General features: G+C 54.6%; 1 protein-coding gene across 1 annotated transcript; it reads right to left on the reverse strand.

Annotated features, from left to right (window-relative positions):
* Nucleotides 1-290: 290 nt before the first annotated feature.
* On the reverse strand, nucleotides 291-14,211 carry Sh2b2 (SH2B adaptor protein 2). Its single transcript, XM_038346159.2, has 8 exons — nucleotides 13,504-14,211; nucleotides 8,622-8,723; nucleotides 6,686-6,777; nucleotides 5,368-5,459; nucleotides 5,110-5,280; nucleotides 3,704-3,912; nucleotides 1,625-1,796; nucleotides 291-1,146 (listed from the first exon to the last, which is right to left on the reverse strand). Exons 1-8 carry the CDS (start codon nucleotides 14,209-14,211, stop codon nucleotides 824-826), a joined length of 1,869 nt encoding a protein of 622 aa, XP_038202087.1. The 3' UTR covers nucleotides 291-823.
* Nucleotides 14,212-15,146: the final 935 nt, after the last annotated feature.

Genomic DNA, 15,146 nt, shown 5'->3' on the forward strand with positions numbered 1-15,146 from the left:
CTCTTTCTCTCCCAGTTCCATTTAAGACCCCTCCCGAGTGCATGCCCTGCTCCCCGCTGACTCCCTGCGCCCTGCTTTTTAGCAATTCCAGACCTCCAGAGACCACTTCCATCCCCATGAAGACAGCCCAGCAAAAAGACAACAGGAGAGCAGGGTGTAGTCCCTAAAACAGGCTCTTTAATAACGCTCGTCTTCACTGAAGAGTTTGACTTTCCCCCCCAGCACTGGGCTGGGGCTGGTGGGCATGGCAGGCTGTCCAGGCGGACCACTGGCAGTCCTGGCTTCATGGGAACGATTGACCATCTCAGACCAGTCAGGCTGTTGGTGCAAGAGGCCCAACACAGGTAGACTGGGCCTGAGGCTGTTAGGAACCAGTGGGTAGCCTTCATGGGCAAGGCGGGCTGTCAATGGCTGCCGCTGTGGGAGTGGCCGACCATCAGTGGGCGGGGCCTGAAGTCACCAAATGCGGTTTGTTGTCAGTGAGTTGCCTGCCGTGGATTTGATCCGCCTTATAGCCATAGATAGCTGTGATGGGCATGGCCAACCACCAGTGGGAGGGGCTTGAAGTCATGGGTTTGCTCGACCATGCTTAGCCCTTGGCCTGCCGTAGATGGTCTTAGTGGGCCCTTGGGGGCTGAAGACGCTAGATGTGGCTAGCCAGCCAGCTGTCCTGGGCTTGATAGACCATGGATAGTCGTCCCCAGCCATTGTTAGGTGTTGTTGACCATCGTGGGCTGACCAGGCTGCTGGTGGGCGGGACAGATCCCAGGTGTTCTTAGCCGGCTGTGATGTGCGTGGCACCCGTGGGTAATGGGCGTGGCAGCTAGTAAAAGGAGTATTGGTTCTCCACTGCGCGAGCACGGCCCAGTGTGGCCTCCGTGGGCTCTTCTGTGGCTCCGGACGCAGCCTCCAGCAGGTGTTCTGCGCTGTTGCTGCGGCTGCGTGCACTGAGTGGCCCCTCGGCCAGGCGCGGAGGCATAGATGTGGCCGAGGATGACGAGCCAGATGACGACGATGCTCCAGCGCCATTGGAAGGTGAGGTGGGAGGGCAGGCGGCCGAGGCCAGGCTAGAGAAGTAGTGTTGGCTAGCTGGCTCGGCCCAGCAGGCAGGTACCGGGGCCGCAGCGCTAGGCGCTGGTCCTGGATCTGCAATGAGAAGCCATGTTAGTCAGCATCCAGACCTGGGCACCTGACCTTCATCCTCTAAAGCCAGCCAGGGAGGGATGACGTAGTCCAGACCATTCGGGAGTCAGTAGACAGTATGCAAGCACACAGGCATTTCCAGCGTAGGCTGGGCACCCCACCAGTGCAACCTTCAAAAGATGGGTGCTGAACTCTAACCTTGCAGGACTTCCAGAACCCACCCCAGCTGTCTTTGGGTGTCCAGGTGAAAGGTTTCAAGTTTGGGTCTAAGATATCCTATGGCCTTTAAGTCACTGTGTTGCAGAGGATGGCCTTGAACTCCCGATCCTCCTACCTTCGCCTCCCTGAGACTGGGATTACAGGAGTGACCATACCCAGTTTATGAGTTGCTGGGGGATCAAACCCAGGCCTCGAGCATACTAGGCAAACCGTCTGTCAAACAACCGGGCCATTTATCAGGCTCTGGGTGGTGGCATCTTACCAGGAGGCGGGCCCTGGGCGCGCACATAGCTTCTGAGGGTGATATCTGCGGATCCCCCCGACTCCAGGGGGATGGGGTGGGTGTGGAAGTGTCGAAGCATATCAAACACAGACTGGAACCACAGATGCTGGACGTGGCACTGGCCGTGACCGTTCAGAGACAGACGAAGATGCTGAGGGTACAGATGGGAACCATCAGTGCGGGGGTCCTGGGCTAGCTACCTGTTTGGCACATTGGGGGTTGTTGGAAGACTACGCGTCGGTCCCATTGGGACCGTATGGTACTGTGCCATGCTGGGGGCGCTCACACTGAGTCCTGTTTGGGGCAGGTCATTCTCGTGGTAGGTATGGGAGATGGCACAACAGAACTAGGCTGGGGCTGGGGTTGCAGATGTCTTCCCTCACACTGGAATACATCCGTCTTTTTGAACATTTGTTTGTCTTGGGGACCTCAGGTGACCCAGAGGTGTGGATGGTAGCATGTGCCTCTCAGCAACGAATGGCTCCTTCAAGGTCTCCTGAGTTTCCCTGAGGCAGGCGGCTCAGTGTAAGGAGCCACAGACCCATAGTGTTTGGTATGGGCCACAGGTCTCTGGTGTCAGCCCTTCTTTGCCCAATCTGTGACAATAGCAGCCCAGCTAGAAGAGTCCAGGTTAAAGGTCATCTTATGCCTGCCCTGCTTCTCCCTCCATGGGTCTCAGTGGACAGGGCACCATCTTGTCCAACACTGGGCATGCATGAATGAGATCAGGGTTTAGTAGTGCCGGCCAAGATGTTAATTACCAGCCGCCGGTGTGACATTAAGTGCCTGGTTGTCAGAGGAACTGACAATGTAGTGTCCCTAGGGAGACTCTGCCTCCTCCACACATACACAGCTGGCCGGCACTACCGGGAGTAGGCCTGAGGGCTGCTGGGATCAGATGTGAGGGTGGCCATGACCTTAGCTGCAGGTCAGGAGCAGGAAACCTGAGATGCTATGGGGGCTGCTGGGAAGTGGTACCCTGGGAAGATCTAAGGCTGGGTCTATTTCCTGGTTGGTGTGGGAGGGCACAGTGACTCCTACCCACTCCCAACACATTGTCAGGCCCCAAACTGCTTGACTTTTGTCCTCTTTCTCTTTTTCACTAGTTTTTTTTTTTTTTTTTTTTTTTTTCGAGACAGGGTTTCTCTGTGGCTTTGGAGCCTCTCCCGGAACTAGCTCTTGTAGACCAGGCTGGCCTCGAACTCAGAGATCTGCCTGCCTCTGCCTCCCGAGTGCAGGGATTAAAGGCGTGCGCCACCACCGCCCGGCACTAGTTTTAAAAATAGCATCGATCTATCTGTCTATCTATCATCTATCTATCTATCTATCTATCTATCTATCTATCTATCTATCTATCTACTATCTATCATCTATCTATCTATCTATCTATCTATCATCTATCTGTCTATCTATCATCTATCTATCATCTCTCTCTATCTATCTATCTATCTATCATCTACCTATCTATCTATCATCTATCTATCTATCTTTCTATATATCTATCTATCTATCTTTCTATATATTCATTTATTTATTGAGACAGAAACTCGTAGCACAGGCTGACCTTGAAATCAATATGTAGCCAAGGATGACCTTAAACTCCTGATATCCCTTCTCTACCACCTGGTGCTGGGATTCCAGGTGTGCACCACCAGGTCCAGATGTGGGATTTGCTGCTGTTATGGACCACATTACAGATGTCTTACATCTGTAATGTAATTTTAGGTTGGAAGCATCAGGATTGGGAGAAAATGATGCCTCAGAACAAAGTAAGATACCAAGGGTAGGTACAGGTGGCCCATGGGAGATTTTCGAGACAGAGACTTGCTATGTAGCCCAAGCTGGTTTCTCACTCCTGAAAATCCTCCTGCCTCAGCTTCTGAAGTGCTGGGATGATAGGCATGCACATCTGGCTGCAAAGCTAACTTCTCATAGAGACTCGCTTTTTGAGTGGGGTTGGTCACCAGCAAGCCTTGAGCCTTAGGACCTGGGCCACCTCAGTCCACCTTCCCCAGAACAGGCTGCTCTCCCCATCACCCCCATTCAGGACACACTTGCCTTGGCCTTGCCCTGGAAGTTGAAGGTCAGCACACACTCCCCAGGCCGAGTCTCGCTTTGGCGGATCACAAAGAGGCCGTGGCTCCGGGGCCCACCGGCCAGCACCAGCTGAGCGGCCTTCACTCGGGACAGTGTTCCGTGGAACCAGGGGTAGTCGGAGAGTTCCAGCTCGGTCTCGGCGTCAGTGTCCAGCTCAGCTCCTTCGTCCCCTGGGTTGGTTATAACAGCATGAGGGGCAGAAGGAAGACAAATAAGTCAACGAGAGATGAGGAGCCATATCTTCTTTTGTTGGGTAAACTGCCATTTGAATATCAGACCTACACAAAGAGCTGACTACGTCCAGTTAGCCTTGAGGTAAACTGAGGAATAGGGAGGGAGCACTCGCAAGTAAGCAACAAACCTGAGAAGAAGCCAAGCCTTCTCTCCACCCTGGTTCCATTATGCCCTTCTGTTTGTGTATAGTAGGTGTCGGTGTGTGCATGTGGGTGCCCGGAGAGGCCAGAAGAGGGCATCACATCCCCTGGAGCTGGGTCACAGGCAGCTGTGAGCTGCCCTACATGGTGCTGGGAACCAAGCTTTCTCTTGGGCCACCAACTAGCTTCGAAATCACTACACGGAGACTTATTATTAGTTATGAATGCTCAGCCTTAGCTTACGCTCGTTTGTTGCCAGTTCTTATATTAGCCTGTTTTCCTTCAATTATGTTTTGCCTTGGGGCCTTTTCCCTTTCCTTCTGTATGTCCAACTCCATATCTGCCTGGCCGCCTTGCCCCAGGTCTCTCTCCCTCATTCTCTTCTCCCTTTCTCTCGAGCCTGGATTCCTCCTCCTATTTATTCTCTCTGCCCACCAGCCCTGTCTATCCCTCCTCTGTGTAGCTATTGGCGGTTCAGCTTTTTATTAGACCAATCAGGTGCCTTAGGCAGGCAAGGTGAAACAGCAGCACACCTTACATGATGAAGCAAATGCACCATGAACAAATGTAACACACGTTTGCAGAGCTAAATTAGTATCCCACAGCACGGGTTCTCTGAAAGAGCAGCAGTCACTATTAACCAGTGAATCAGCGAACCAGACATTTAGCTCTGGCCTCTATAGCCCAACTGCTGGGTACAAGCTATGCCACCAAACCTGCACTTTGTGCCTCTCTATATGAACAACTTAGCCCCCTCCCTTTCCTGTCTGTCTCTTTCTTCTTTTTGCTAGGTCTCACTGTGTAGCCTAGGCTTCAACCTCCTGAGTGCTGGGATTACAGGTGTGTGCCACCAGCCCCACGGCTGAGGGAAAAGCCAGGTGCCCATACTGGCTTGCAAAAGCCAGAACCACTGTAGACATAGCTGGGTAAAATGTCACTGCTTCCCGGGGATCCACGTGGGTCGCTGTTGAGGGGCGGGGACCCCAGTGGTACCTGTGTTGCTGCTCTCACTGACAGCACCACCCGAAGACTCCAGGGTTTGAAGGAAAGTCTCCAGAGGGACGTGGGCCAGGGACTCTCCCACGGCATCACGAGCTCTGCTGTGTGGAGCTGTCACCACAGCACCCACCGCTGTCGTCGTCTCTGGGGGCCGGGACGTGTCCGCTGCAGGGGAAATAGGGGCAGACGCATGTCTCTTATCTGCCCTCCATCCTCCAGCACTGTCCCCCTGACTCCAGCCGCCCCACCTACCTTCGGCCAGGAACTCACAGCTGCAGGAAGTCACCCGGCTGGCCAGACAGCCTCCCCGAGCACAGGAGAGCCCTGTGTCTTCCTCACTATCCCTGTGGAGTTGAGAAGGTACATCCTGTCACAGGGCCTGGGCTGGGACCCTGGACTGCTCACACTCCCTCACCCTCGGGGTGCGTGACCCACTGCTGAGGTCACCGGGAACATAGTGTTCCTGGAGGTTGTGGCCCATTCCTGAGGTCCCATGGATACCTTCCAGTGGGGGACAGTGTGGTCAGTGGGGCCTGGGCAGCCCCTTTGAGGCCATCCCAGCTCTAATAAAGGTCTGACCCCATGGGGAAGTCTCTGGAGCAGATGGCCGGCAGAGTAATAGGGGGGTGATTGGCAAGCACTTTGGGGCTGAGGGCTGCGAGGCACTTAGGACTCTAACTGAGCTTTATTTAAATGAATCTGTTAATTAGAAAGCACCCCCCATCCTATTAGCCAGAGAAACGGCTGCCAAGTGCTCAGCTGGTGGCACCGTGCTGCATCCTCGCCCTGGGCATCTCTTCTGGATAGTGGCGTCATCCTCTTCCTGCACATAACTGACCGGAAGTGCCCACCATGCCACCAACCACCACTCCATAGTGCCCTCAGCCTACCAGCTCCCTCATCGAAATCCAACTGTTTTCTATAAAAATAATGTGCGTGTGCATGTGTGTGTATGTGTGTGTGCGTGCGTATGTGTGTGCATGTGTGCGTGTGTGTGTGTACGCGCGCGCGTGTGCATGTATGTGTGTGCGTGCGTGCGCGCGTGCCCATGAGTGCATAGGCGCCTGTGGGTGCAGCTACTGGAAGAGGCCGAGGCACCCGGTCCCCTGGAACTCGAGTCACAGGCAATTATGAACTGCCTGACGTGCGTGCCTGGAAGGGCAGTACTGCTGAGCCATCTGTCCAGCCCCCAAGTCCTACTCGTGATGAGAGGTGTCTTAGAACACACATGTAGCATGCACAAGGCCCTGGGTTAGATGCCACGGAGGCCTTGACACCCTCCATCTGTCTGGCTCTGGCCTAGTCATCTTGTTATTTTTTTGGGGGGGGGGGTTGTTTTGCTTTTTTTGTTTTGTTTTTGGGATAGGGATTCATGTAGCCCAGGCTAGCCTTGAGCAAGCTATGTAGCTGAAGATGACCCTAGGTTCCTGATCTTCCCTCCCATCTTGGGAATAGCTAATGCTGGCTCTACGTTAGTACTTGCCCTGTCTAGTAGCTGGGTCACTTGGAAGGAGGGGATGAGGCACACCCCCATCTGTCCACCCCCCATCCTCAGGGCTGGAATACTCACCCGGGATCCACGCAGCCCTGGATGTCCGCCACCCATGAGTGCTTCTGCAGTGAGTCTATGGTCTCAAGAATGTACTCTGCTCCATTCTCCACCTGGATGAGAGCAGCCCTGGTAAAGTTTCCTCCATTGTGAGGGGGTCGGGGGTGGGGAGGAGTGTGGGGAGGGGGGAGGGGAGACGACTCAGCACCCCAGGACCAGTGAGCAGAAGGGTTCTTATGCCTTCACTCACCCCTATGTTAGGTCCCGTGGGTATGAACAGAAAGGACAGCATGGGGTGGGGGGGAATCACCCAAGTCAGGGTGAGGGCTGCAGCCTGAAGCCCACACAGGGGAGGAGATGCCAGGCTCTGGAGGTCCCAAGTGTGGGACAGGAGACCCAGCATGCTCAACCCATGTCCTGGTATCCGAGATAGGGTTCAAGTCGTGTGGGAAGACCAGCTGCCTCGGCACAGAGTCGGGGTGCTCCCAGGCCTAGCGACTGTGGCACTATTGCTGTGGCGGCCGGTGCTCTTTGTGCCTTGTCCGTTGAATTCCTGACAGCCCTGGGATGGAGGCTAAGTGTAACACTTATTCTATAGACAAGCCTTGTGTTCAGGGAGGGAGAAACTTGCTCAGAAGTCACCAGGTCTTCCTGTTCTTGGTCCCCTGTCCTGTCACTGTTGTAACGTAGTATTGGGTAAGAGGATCCTGACAGCCTTCCTCATTCAGTGGGGAGATGGCCCACAGTGGGGCTGGCAGAGGAGTCCTCCTGCCTCAGGGGTGCCCCAGGACCACCCAGCAGCTGAGAGTACCAGATGGACAGCGGCTGTGTCCCCAGATACCAGTCTTGAGGGGACAACTCAGGACATCGAGTTGGCACACATCTACCCAATGAATAAAAGAATCCGTGGCTGGTATAAACACAAGCTCAATAGGAGCTTGCCAGAGAGGGTGGGGGCTCTGCGCAGCTTCAAGGGGAAGGAACCGGCCTCCTGGAGGGACTCCTTTTAATAGTCTAACTCCTTCCAGGAAGCCCCGACCACAACCCTAGCAGCCTGGACCCATGTCCTCAGCAGCTCCCGCAGGCCATCCCAGTGCTGTGGGCCAGGAGAAAGGACAGGCGGCTCCCAGACCCACTGGGGTGCCTCCCACCCACCCTCCCGTCTTTGTGCCTTCTGCAGGGACGAGGGCTGGTTCCCACACTCCACTTCCCTCTGCCTGTGGATATTTGCATAACTTCAACAAGCTGGTCACCGGTAGCTGTGAGGTGGGTGTGTCTGGCTCCAGAGGAGGGGGAGGGGAAGGGAACTCAATGACCTTTACTCAGACCCAGGAGGGAATGGCAAACAGGGCTGGGCTGGTGAGATGGTTCGGTGGGTGAAGGTGCCCGTCGCCAGGCTTGACAAGCTGGGTTTGATTCCCAGGGGAGGAGCCCGCTGGCAGAAGGGGACAGTTCTCGTACTTGACCCCTGAAAGTTGTCCTCTGACCTTCATGACCACCTATGGCATTCACAGGCTGGCACACAGGCAGGCAAATAGATGTGGCCTGGTGGTGGCGCACGCCTTTAATCCCAGCACTTGGGAGGCAGAGGCAGGCAGATCTCTGTGAGTTCAAGGCCAGTCTGGTCTACAGAGCTAGTCAAGACAGTCAGGGAAATCCTGTCTCAAAAAGCTGGTAGTAGTAGTAATAATAATAATAATAATAATAATAATAATAATAATAATAATGTAATTTAGAAAATAAGAACTGGGAGGAAATCTAGGTGGCCAACCATATTGGGATGGACGCTAGCACCCAGACTCTGATGGACACCTGTTGTGGGGTCCATGGGCACCCCCTCATTGTTGCCCCCTTTGATGGTCTAACTGGCACCCCTGTAGAGAGCTAATGCTGTGTAGCCCGCTAGGGCTGTGGTCCCAGGCAGCCACAGACCTTGGGGGCTGCAGTGGGCTCTTACCTTGAGCACGAATGTGTTGTCCTTCTCAGGCATTTCCAGGGGCATGGTGGTCCGGACCTCAATGATGGCCGACAGGGGGATGCTGACCTTGGGTCTGGAAGCCTGGGAGGCCAGAGGAAGAACGGTGGGAGGAGCCCCTCTCCGCACTTCCCAGCCCACTTAGCAGCATACGTGGGTCTCGGCCCCCAAGACTGCCAAGGTCATGCTGGTGTGGGTGTGTTACCAACCCCATTTTAGAGATGGGGACATTGAGAGAGACAGTAGGAACCCTCCTCCCATGGTCACAGCAAGTTAGAGGCTGGTTGGTACTGCTGAGTCCCCAACTCCTGAACCCCTGTGAGCTGTGAGTGCTCCCTGGCCCACCCTGCACCCAGTACACCTACTTCATATGATCCCCCCCTCTTCTCACCTCCCTTATTCCCTTGAGCCCCTCACTGGGGGATTCTAGGCAGGGGCTCTACCACTGAGCCACACCCCAGCCCCTCACTGGGGGATTCTAGGCAGGGGCTCTACCGCTGAGCCACACCCCAGCCCCTCACTGGGGGATTCTAGGCAGGTGCTCTACCACTGAGACACACAAAGCCCCTCACTGGGGGATTCTAGGCAGGGGCTCTACCACTGAGCCACACCTGTCACCCTTGGTTTTTGGAAATAGGGTCTCAATCCACAGCACAGACTGACCTAGAGCCCCCTATGTAGCCCAGGTTGGTTTGAGCTTGGCCAATCCTTCCTGAGTTTCCTGAGCTTTGGGGTTGTACAAGTGGAGCACCGTATTTGGCATTCAAAATTATTTATTTTTCTTTTTGAGACAGAGTCTCACTACATGGCTCTGACTGGCCTGGAATTCACTATGTAGATCATAGCACAGAAACCTACACAGTGAGTCTAAGCCAGCTTGGTCTATATGAGATACTGAATCAAATGATCCCCAAGTGAGGAGCTGGGGGTGTGGCTCCGTGGTAGAGCACCTGCCTAGAACCCCTAATGAGGAACTGGGGGTGTGGTAGGCATGGCTCCCAAAATAAGGTAGCTTCCTGCTTTGGACAAGATGCTCTGGAGCACAGATCTCACTTCAGAACGGGGGGGGGGGGGAGCTGGAGCTGGGTGTGTCCTGTCTCCAGGCATGTGGGAGAGGGGAGCCAGCACCCCCATGCTGCCATCACAGGGTTAAACCAGGGCAGTTAGCAGGACTCCTTAGGAGGGTCGCTTTGTGCAGGCCCTTTTATGCTCTGGTTCGCAGCTCCTGGCTACACCCCGAATCTCCCTGGACTGGCCGGAGGCTGACATTCCCGGCAGGGTTGGGCTCCGGGACAGGGACTTTCTGAGGTGGAAAGGGAAGGGCCTCATATCAGAGTTGAACTCTTGGCCACTCTGGACACTGTCCAGCAGGCCCTGGGCTGGGCTTACAGCAGTGATTGATGGGCTTAGCTGATCACATCATCACACCAGCCTGTGGCTGGGGTTGGCATCTGGGGCAGAGAGAATGGAGAGGTTTATAATGGCGTCTCCAGTTGGGCTCCCACTGGCTGGAGGTCCCTCCCCTCAGCCCGATGTCTGAGGCCATGTGTCCTGATGTGGTTGTAGTTGCCCCACACCCCCAGTGCTGGGGTAGAGCCCAGGGCCTCATGCTTACTAGGCAAGGGCTCTACAGGAGTTCCTTCCCTGCCCTTCTCTGGGGGACCCTAGGCAAGTGCTTAGTGACTGAGCCACGCCTCCGGCTTGATTTGTTTCTCCCTATTTTTTCTGTTTATTGGTGTTTAAATCAATTTATTCTTAAATTTTATTTGCTTTAGCCGGGCAGTGGTGGCGCACGCCTTTAATCCCAGCACTCGGGAGGCAGAGGCAGGCAGATCTCTGTGAGTTCGAGACCAGCCTGGTCTACAAGAGCTAGCTCCAGGACAGGCTCTAAAGCTGCAGAGAAATCCTGTCTCGAAAAAAAAAAAAATTTTATTTGCTTTAGTATTTTGCCTGCATGAATGTCTGTCTATATTGGGTGTCAGATCTTGGGGTTATAGGCACTCGTGAGCTGCCCTGTGGCAGCTGGCAATTGAACCCGAATCTTCTGGAAGAACAGTCAGTGCTCTTAACCCCTAAGCCAAAAGACCGGGGAGATCTGGGTTGGTAGGTGGGTGACAGGCAGTGAGGGTGTCAGGACAAGTGCTTTGGGCATTCCTTCACCCTGGGGCAGACTTTGAGGACCAGACACAGCAGGAAAACCTATTCTGAGCCCTCCTGGGTACATGGGTTAGACATGGTTTGCTCCCCCAGGGCTCATGGACTGGGGGTTTGGTTCCCAGTATGGTTGTAATACAAGATGGGGTGGGAAGAGAGAGAGAGAGAAAAACATATGAGCATGGTGTGGCTCAGTTGGTGGCGTGCTCACCCAGCATTCAGGAAGTCCTGGGTTCGATCCCCAGCCCCACATAACCTGGGCGTGGTGATAAATGGCTATAATCCCAGCAGAGGGGAAACAAAAGGCAGAACCAGAAGTGCGAGATCAAGGGCAGCCTGATCTCCCTGAGACCTTCTCAAAACAAAAACACAGGTAATACTGAAGGGCGGTGAGATGACTCAATGTGGAAAGGGGTCCGCAACCAAGTCTGCGTTCGTTGTTTTTTTTTTTGTTTGTTTGTTTCCTAAGTCAGGGTTTCTTTGTGTAGCCCTGGCTGTCCAAGAACTCGCTCTGTAGACCAGGCTGGCCTTGAACTCACGGGGCTCCGCCTGCCTCTGCCTCCTGAGCTGACCCCAAGACCCACGGGGTTAGAAGGAAGGAATTGGTTCCCACAGGTTGTCTTCCGACCTCCACGCTGACCTCCACATGTGTATCCCCCCTGCTCAATAAATAAATGTTTTAAAATGTTTATAGGTTGGTCGACCCTCTAAGAGGCAGGCCCTAGTCACTGGAGCTGCTATGCCGGGAGGAGATTAATGCAGTTCTCAGGGAACCTGGTTAGTTATCTGACCAGAATGGGTTGTTAGAAGGTGAGGTTCCTCTATACCTGACCTTCTCTACACATGGCTACTCCCTCCTCCTCTGTTTGTCCTGCCAGGAGGGGCTGAGAAGACCTTTGCAGAGGTAGAATGGACCGGGCTTCCTGACCTTGGATGTGCAGTTTCTAAAACCCAGCTAAACTGATCTGCTCTCCCCCCACCCCATTTTTGAGATATGGTATTATGGAGCTCAGACTTGAACTTGCTATGTAGCCAAGGATGACATTGAATTCCTGATCCTCCTGCCTTTATTCCCCAGTGCTGGGATTATAGGCATGCCACCACGCCCAATTTCTTTCTTTCTTTCTTTCTTTCTTTCTTTCTTTCTTTCTTTCTTTCTTTCCTTCCTCCTTCCCTCCCTCCCTTCCTCCCTCCCTCCCTCCCTCTCTCCCTTCCTTTCTTTCTTTTTCTTTCTCTCTTTCTAAAATATACTATATAGCCTCTGGTATTTTGTTACAGAAACAGAAGATAGACCAGTACATTCTAGAATGATCCACACTTCCACAAACCACTCCTAAGTGTTCTACTATGCGCTGATATTCTGAGAGCCTGAAGCAAGATCAGGGGCAAGGAACCTGTTGTCTTCATTGAACTGCGGGAGGAAGGCCTCAGTGATCCCTCGGGAACCCTCCCTTCTGCCAGCAGTAAAACTGGAGGGCTCCGCTGGGATCACTGGAAAGATGGGGAGGGCCACAGCTGCCATGTCCTCTCCCCCAGGACAACAGGCACAGCTATTTAGAGAGCAGCAGCTGGGGCTGCCACTCAAAGCTGGAGACAGTGAGACATTGGGCCTCTGCCCCTGCCCTTTGGGTGACCCTGGGCAAGCCACCCCTCACCAGGCTTTGGTCTGTAGATTTGAGTTTAGTGGCATTTTTCTCAGGGGCTGAAGGTTGAGGGGGTGGGTAAAACCCCCTTGGGAAATCTGGGGGTGCTGAGACTTGGGGTGAGAGCTCCTCACCAGTGTGTTCTCGGAGCATCTAACTGTGGGCAGCTCTCACCTGGCACCTTGAGGGGAGGCTTGGGGGACAAACTTCCAGGACACTGAGTCAAGCTATCTAGCAGAGTCCTGGGAAGACTGAGTCCTGCGGTGAACAGGTCTTGGGGTGTTACCAGCTGCCTTGCTAGTACTCAAGGGACTCTACCCCCCCTCCTTTGATTCTTGTGACCATCTGAGTGGTGATGTATAATTTCTTCTGCACCCTCTGTCTGTGTGACCGCAGGCAGGCCAGACCCCTCCTTGAAGGATTTCCTCTGCTTTCTTTTTTCCAGACAGTCTCATGCAGCTCAGGCTAGCTTCCAACTTCCTATGTAGCTGAGGATAACCTGGAACTTCTGATCCTCCTGTTTCCCTGAGTGCACCACCACTCAGGGATTATGGGGGCTGGTGCTGGAACTCTGGGCTACCTACTGAACTGCACCCCCAGCACCTCTAATTTTCAGGCAAGTTACATTTGCCTCCCTGAAGCCTGAGGAAGACCCCATGCATCCCCATCCCCCCCTACCACGGGAGGGCTTTGATGGCTGATGGGGCCAGGGGCCAGAGGGCTCAAAGGGACATGCAAAACGGTAGCAGCAGGCAAAGACTCTTTTCCTCCTGATGAGAAGAAAGGGGCCACTGGGCCGGGCTCAGCTGGAGCCTGGCAGGGCCAGCAGATGTCTGATTGCCATGGAGCAGGACACAGGGCTCGGGGGACATGTCTGACTGTACCTTGTTACTCCCTGCCTTCGAATGCTACAACTCATCTCTGGGAGGTTCCCCCTGCACTAAAAATGCCCAAACCAGTTCCAGGCACCCACCTGTCACAGGCCTGAGGATCCCTTAGGACATACAGGCCACCAGGTCCCCGTGAGTGATGGGGAGAGTGATGGCAACATGCGCCAAGATACGAACCTTGGGTGGCACGAAGAACTCCAGGCGGAAGCGCTCCCCAGCCACAGCCCTTCTCAGAAGCAGGCGACACTTTTGCCATTGTGCGGTGCCTCCAGGGCCCGAGGCTGCATCATCTGCCACCATGAAGCGCAGTGCGCCCTCACGCTGGATGTCCACTAACTCCACCTTGGCTGCCATGGTCCGTGCTAGCCTCAGGCGTCGTGTCCACTTGTCGCGAGGCTCAGATGCAGGCTCGGCGGCCTTGGGGGTGGCCCCAGCATCGGGCTCCGGGGACGCTCGCCGGTGCCACAGGTCGCGCACTCCGTCCACCACGCACAGGCTCATATTTCTTAGTGAGAAGCCTTTGCGGACACGAGCCTTGGTGGTAGCGTGGGCAGACACGTCCTCGGAGCTGCGGGAGTGGCCATAGGCTGCAGCCTTCAGTGCCGATGTCACGGAGGTCACGGCAGGCTCGGGCTCCATGGTATCCGCTGCTGTCCCCAGCACACGGCGCACCTCCTCGCTGAAGACTGCCAAGAAATTGGCTGCAAAGTGGCGGGAGAAGGAGGCCCCTGCGTCAGGCGTGTCGTAGGTCGGGTTGTCACGAAGGAAGCGGCAGAACTTGTGAGCGAAGTCCACAGCAGCCACTTGTGCGTGTAGCTCGCAGAACTGCCGCCAGTCGGGGACTGGGGCGGGGGCGGCGGCCGAGCCGGGGGTGGCACCATTCATGGCTTTGGTCCCATGGCAGCCTTGGGCTGAGGGGGGAAACGTAGGTAAGTATTTGTTTTTTTGTTTTCTCCTCCCTGCCTCCCTTCCTTTCCGCCTCTCCTTTCTTCAGAGACAGTGTCTCATGTAGCACAGGCTATCCGCAGACTCCACACATAGCAGATGACCTTGACTTTCTGATCTTCCTGGGCCCCTACACAGCTCTCCCTGGGGATCTCCTGCATCGCAGAGGCTCTATTCGAGCATGCTTTCGGCCACTGAAGCTAGAGGTGCAGGCTGCTGACCAAACAGTGTGCATGTGACAGATGGGGAGGTAGGAGACAGTTGTGCGTGTGGGGGGTGGGGGTCTTAAATAACATTCTTGGGGATCCCCGGGGTCATTCATTCCCGGGGCTGGTCAAGGAGGCTGAGGGACAGACTCTTCCAAATGGTGCCAGTCGAGTTTTGGGTGACCTCATGCTCTTCAGTAGCCTCCAAGGTCCCCGAGCCCTGGAGAAGAAACTGTGGATTTCTTGGAGTTGGAGTTACAGGCAGGTGTTAGCTGCTGTGTGGGTGCTGGGCACCTAACTCATTCTCTGCAAGAGCAACAAGTGTTCTTTACCTTTGAGCCATCTCTGCAGCCCCTATGGACTCTGCCGTTTTGGCCGCCATGCCCTGAACTAAGGAGCCTTTAACGTCTGAAACTGTGAGCCAAACTAAGCCCTTCCTCCCTCCCCTGTGATGCTCCTGGGTATCTGTAATGGCGACAGCAGCTTAGATTCAGTTTCAGGGTCTTTACTCAGCTTTCTAATCCTGGGACTTCTGGGGGTCATCTTCCTATATGGCTTAAAGACAACCATTTTTATTATTGAAAGTGTAGCCTCCTTAGGACCCCCCTCCCCCCGGGTAGCCCGCCTGTTGTTCCTTCCAGAACTCCCATCCCCACTGGACCAATCTAG

This window comes from Arvicola amphibius, chromosome 10 (genome assembly GCF_903992535.2).
Source record: "Arvicola amphibius chromosome 10, mArvAmp1.2, whole genome shotgun sequence".
In the NCBI taxonomy this organism is placed as follows: domain Eukaryota; kingdom Metazoa; phylum Chordata; class Mammalia; order Rodentia; family Cricetidae; genus Arvicola; species Arvicola amphibius.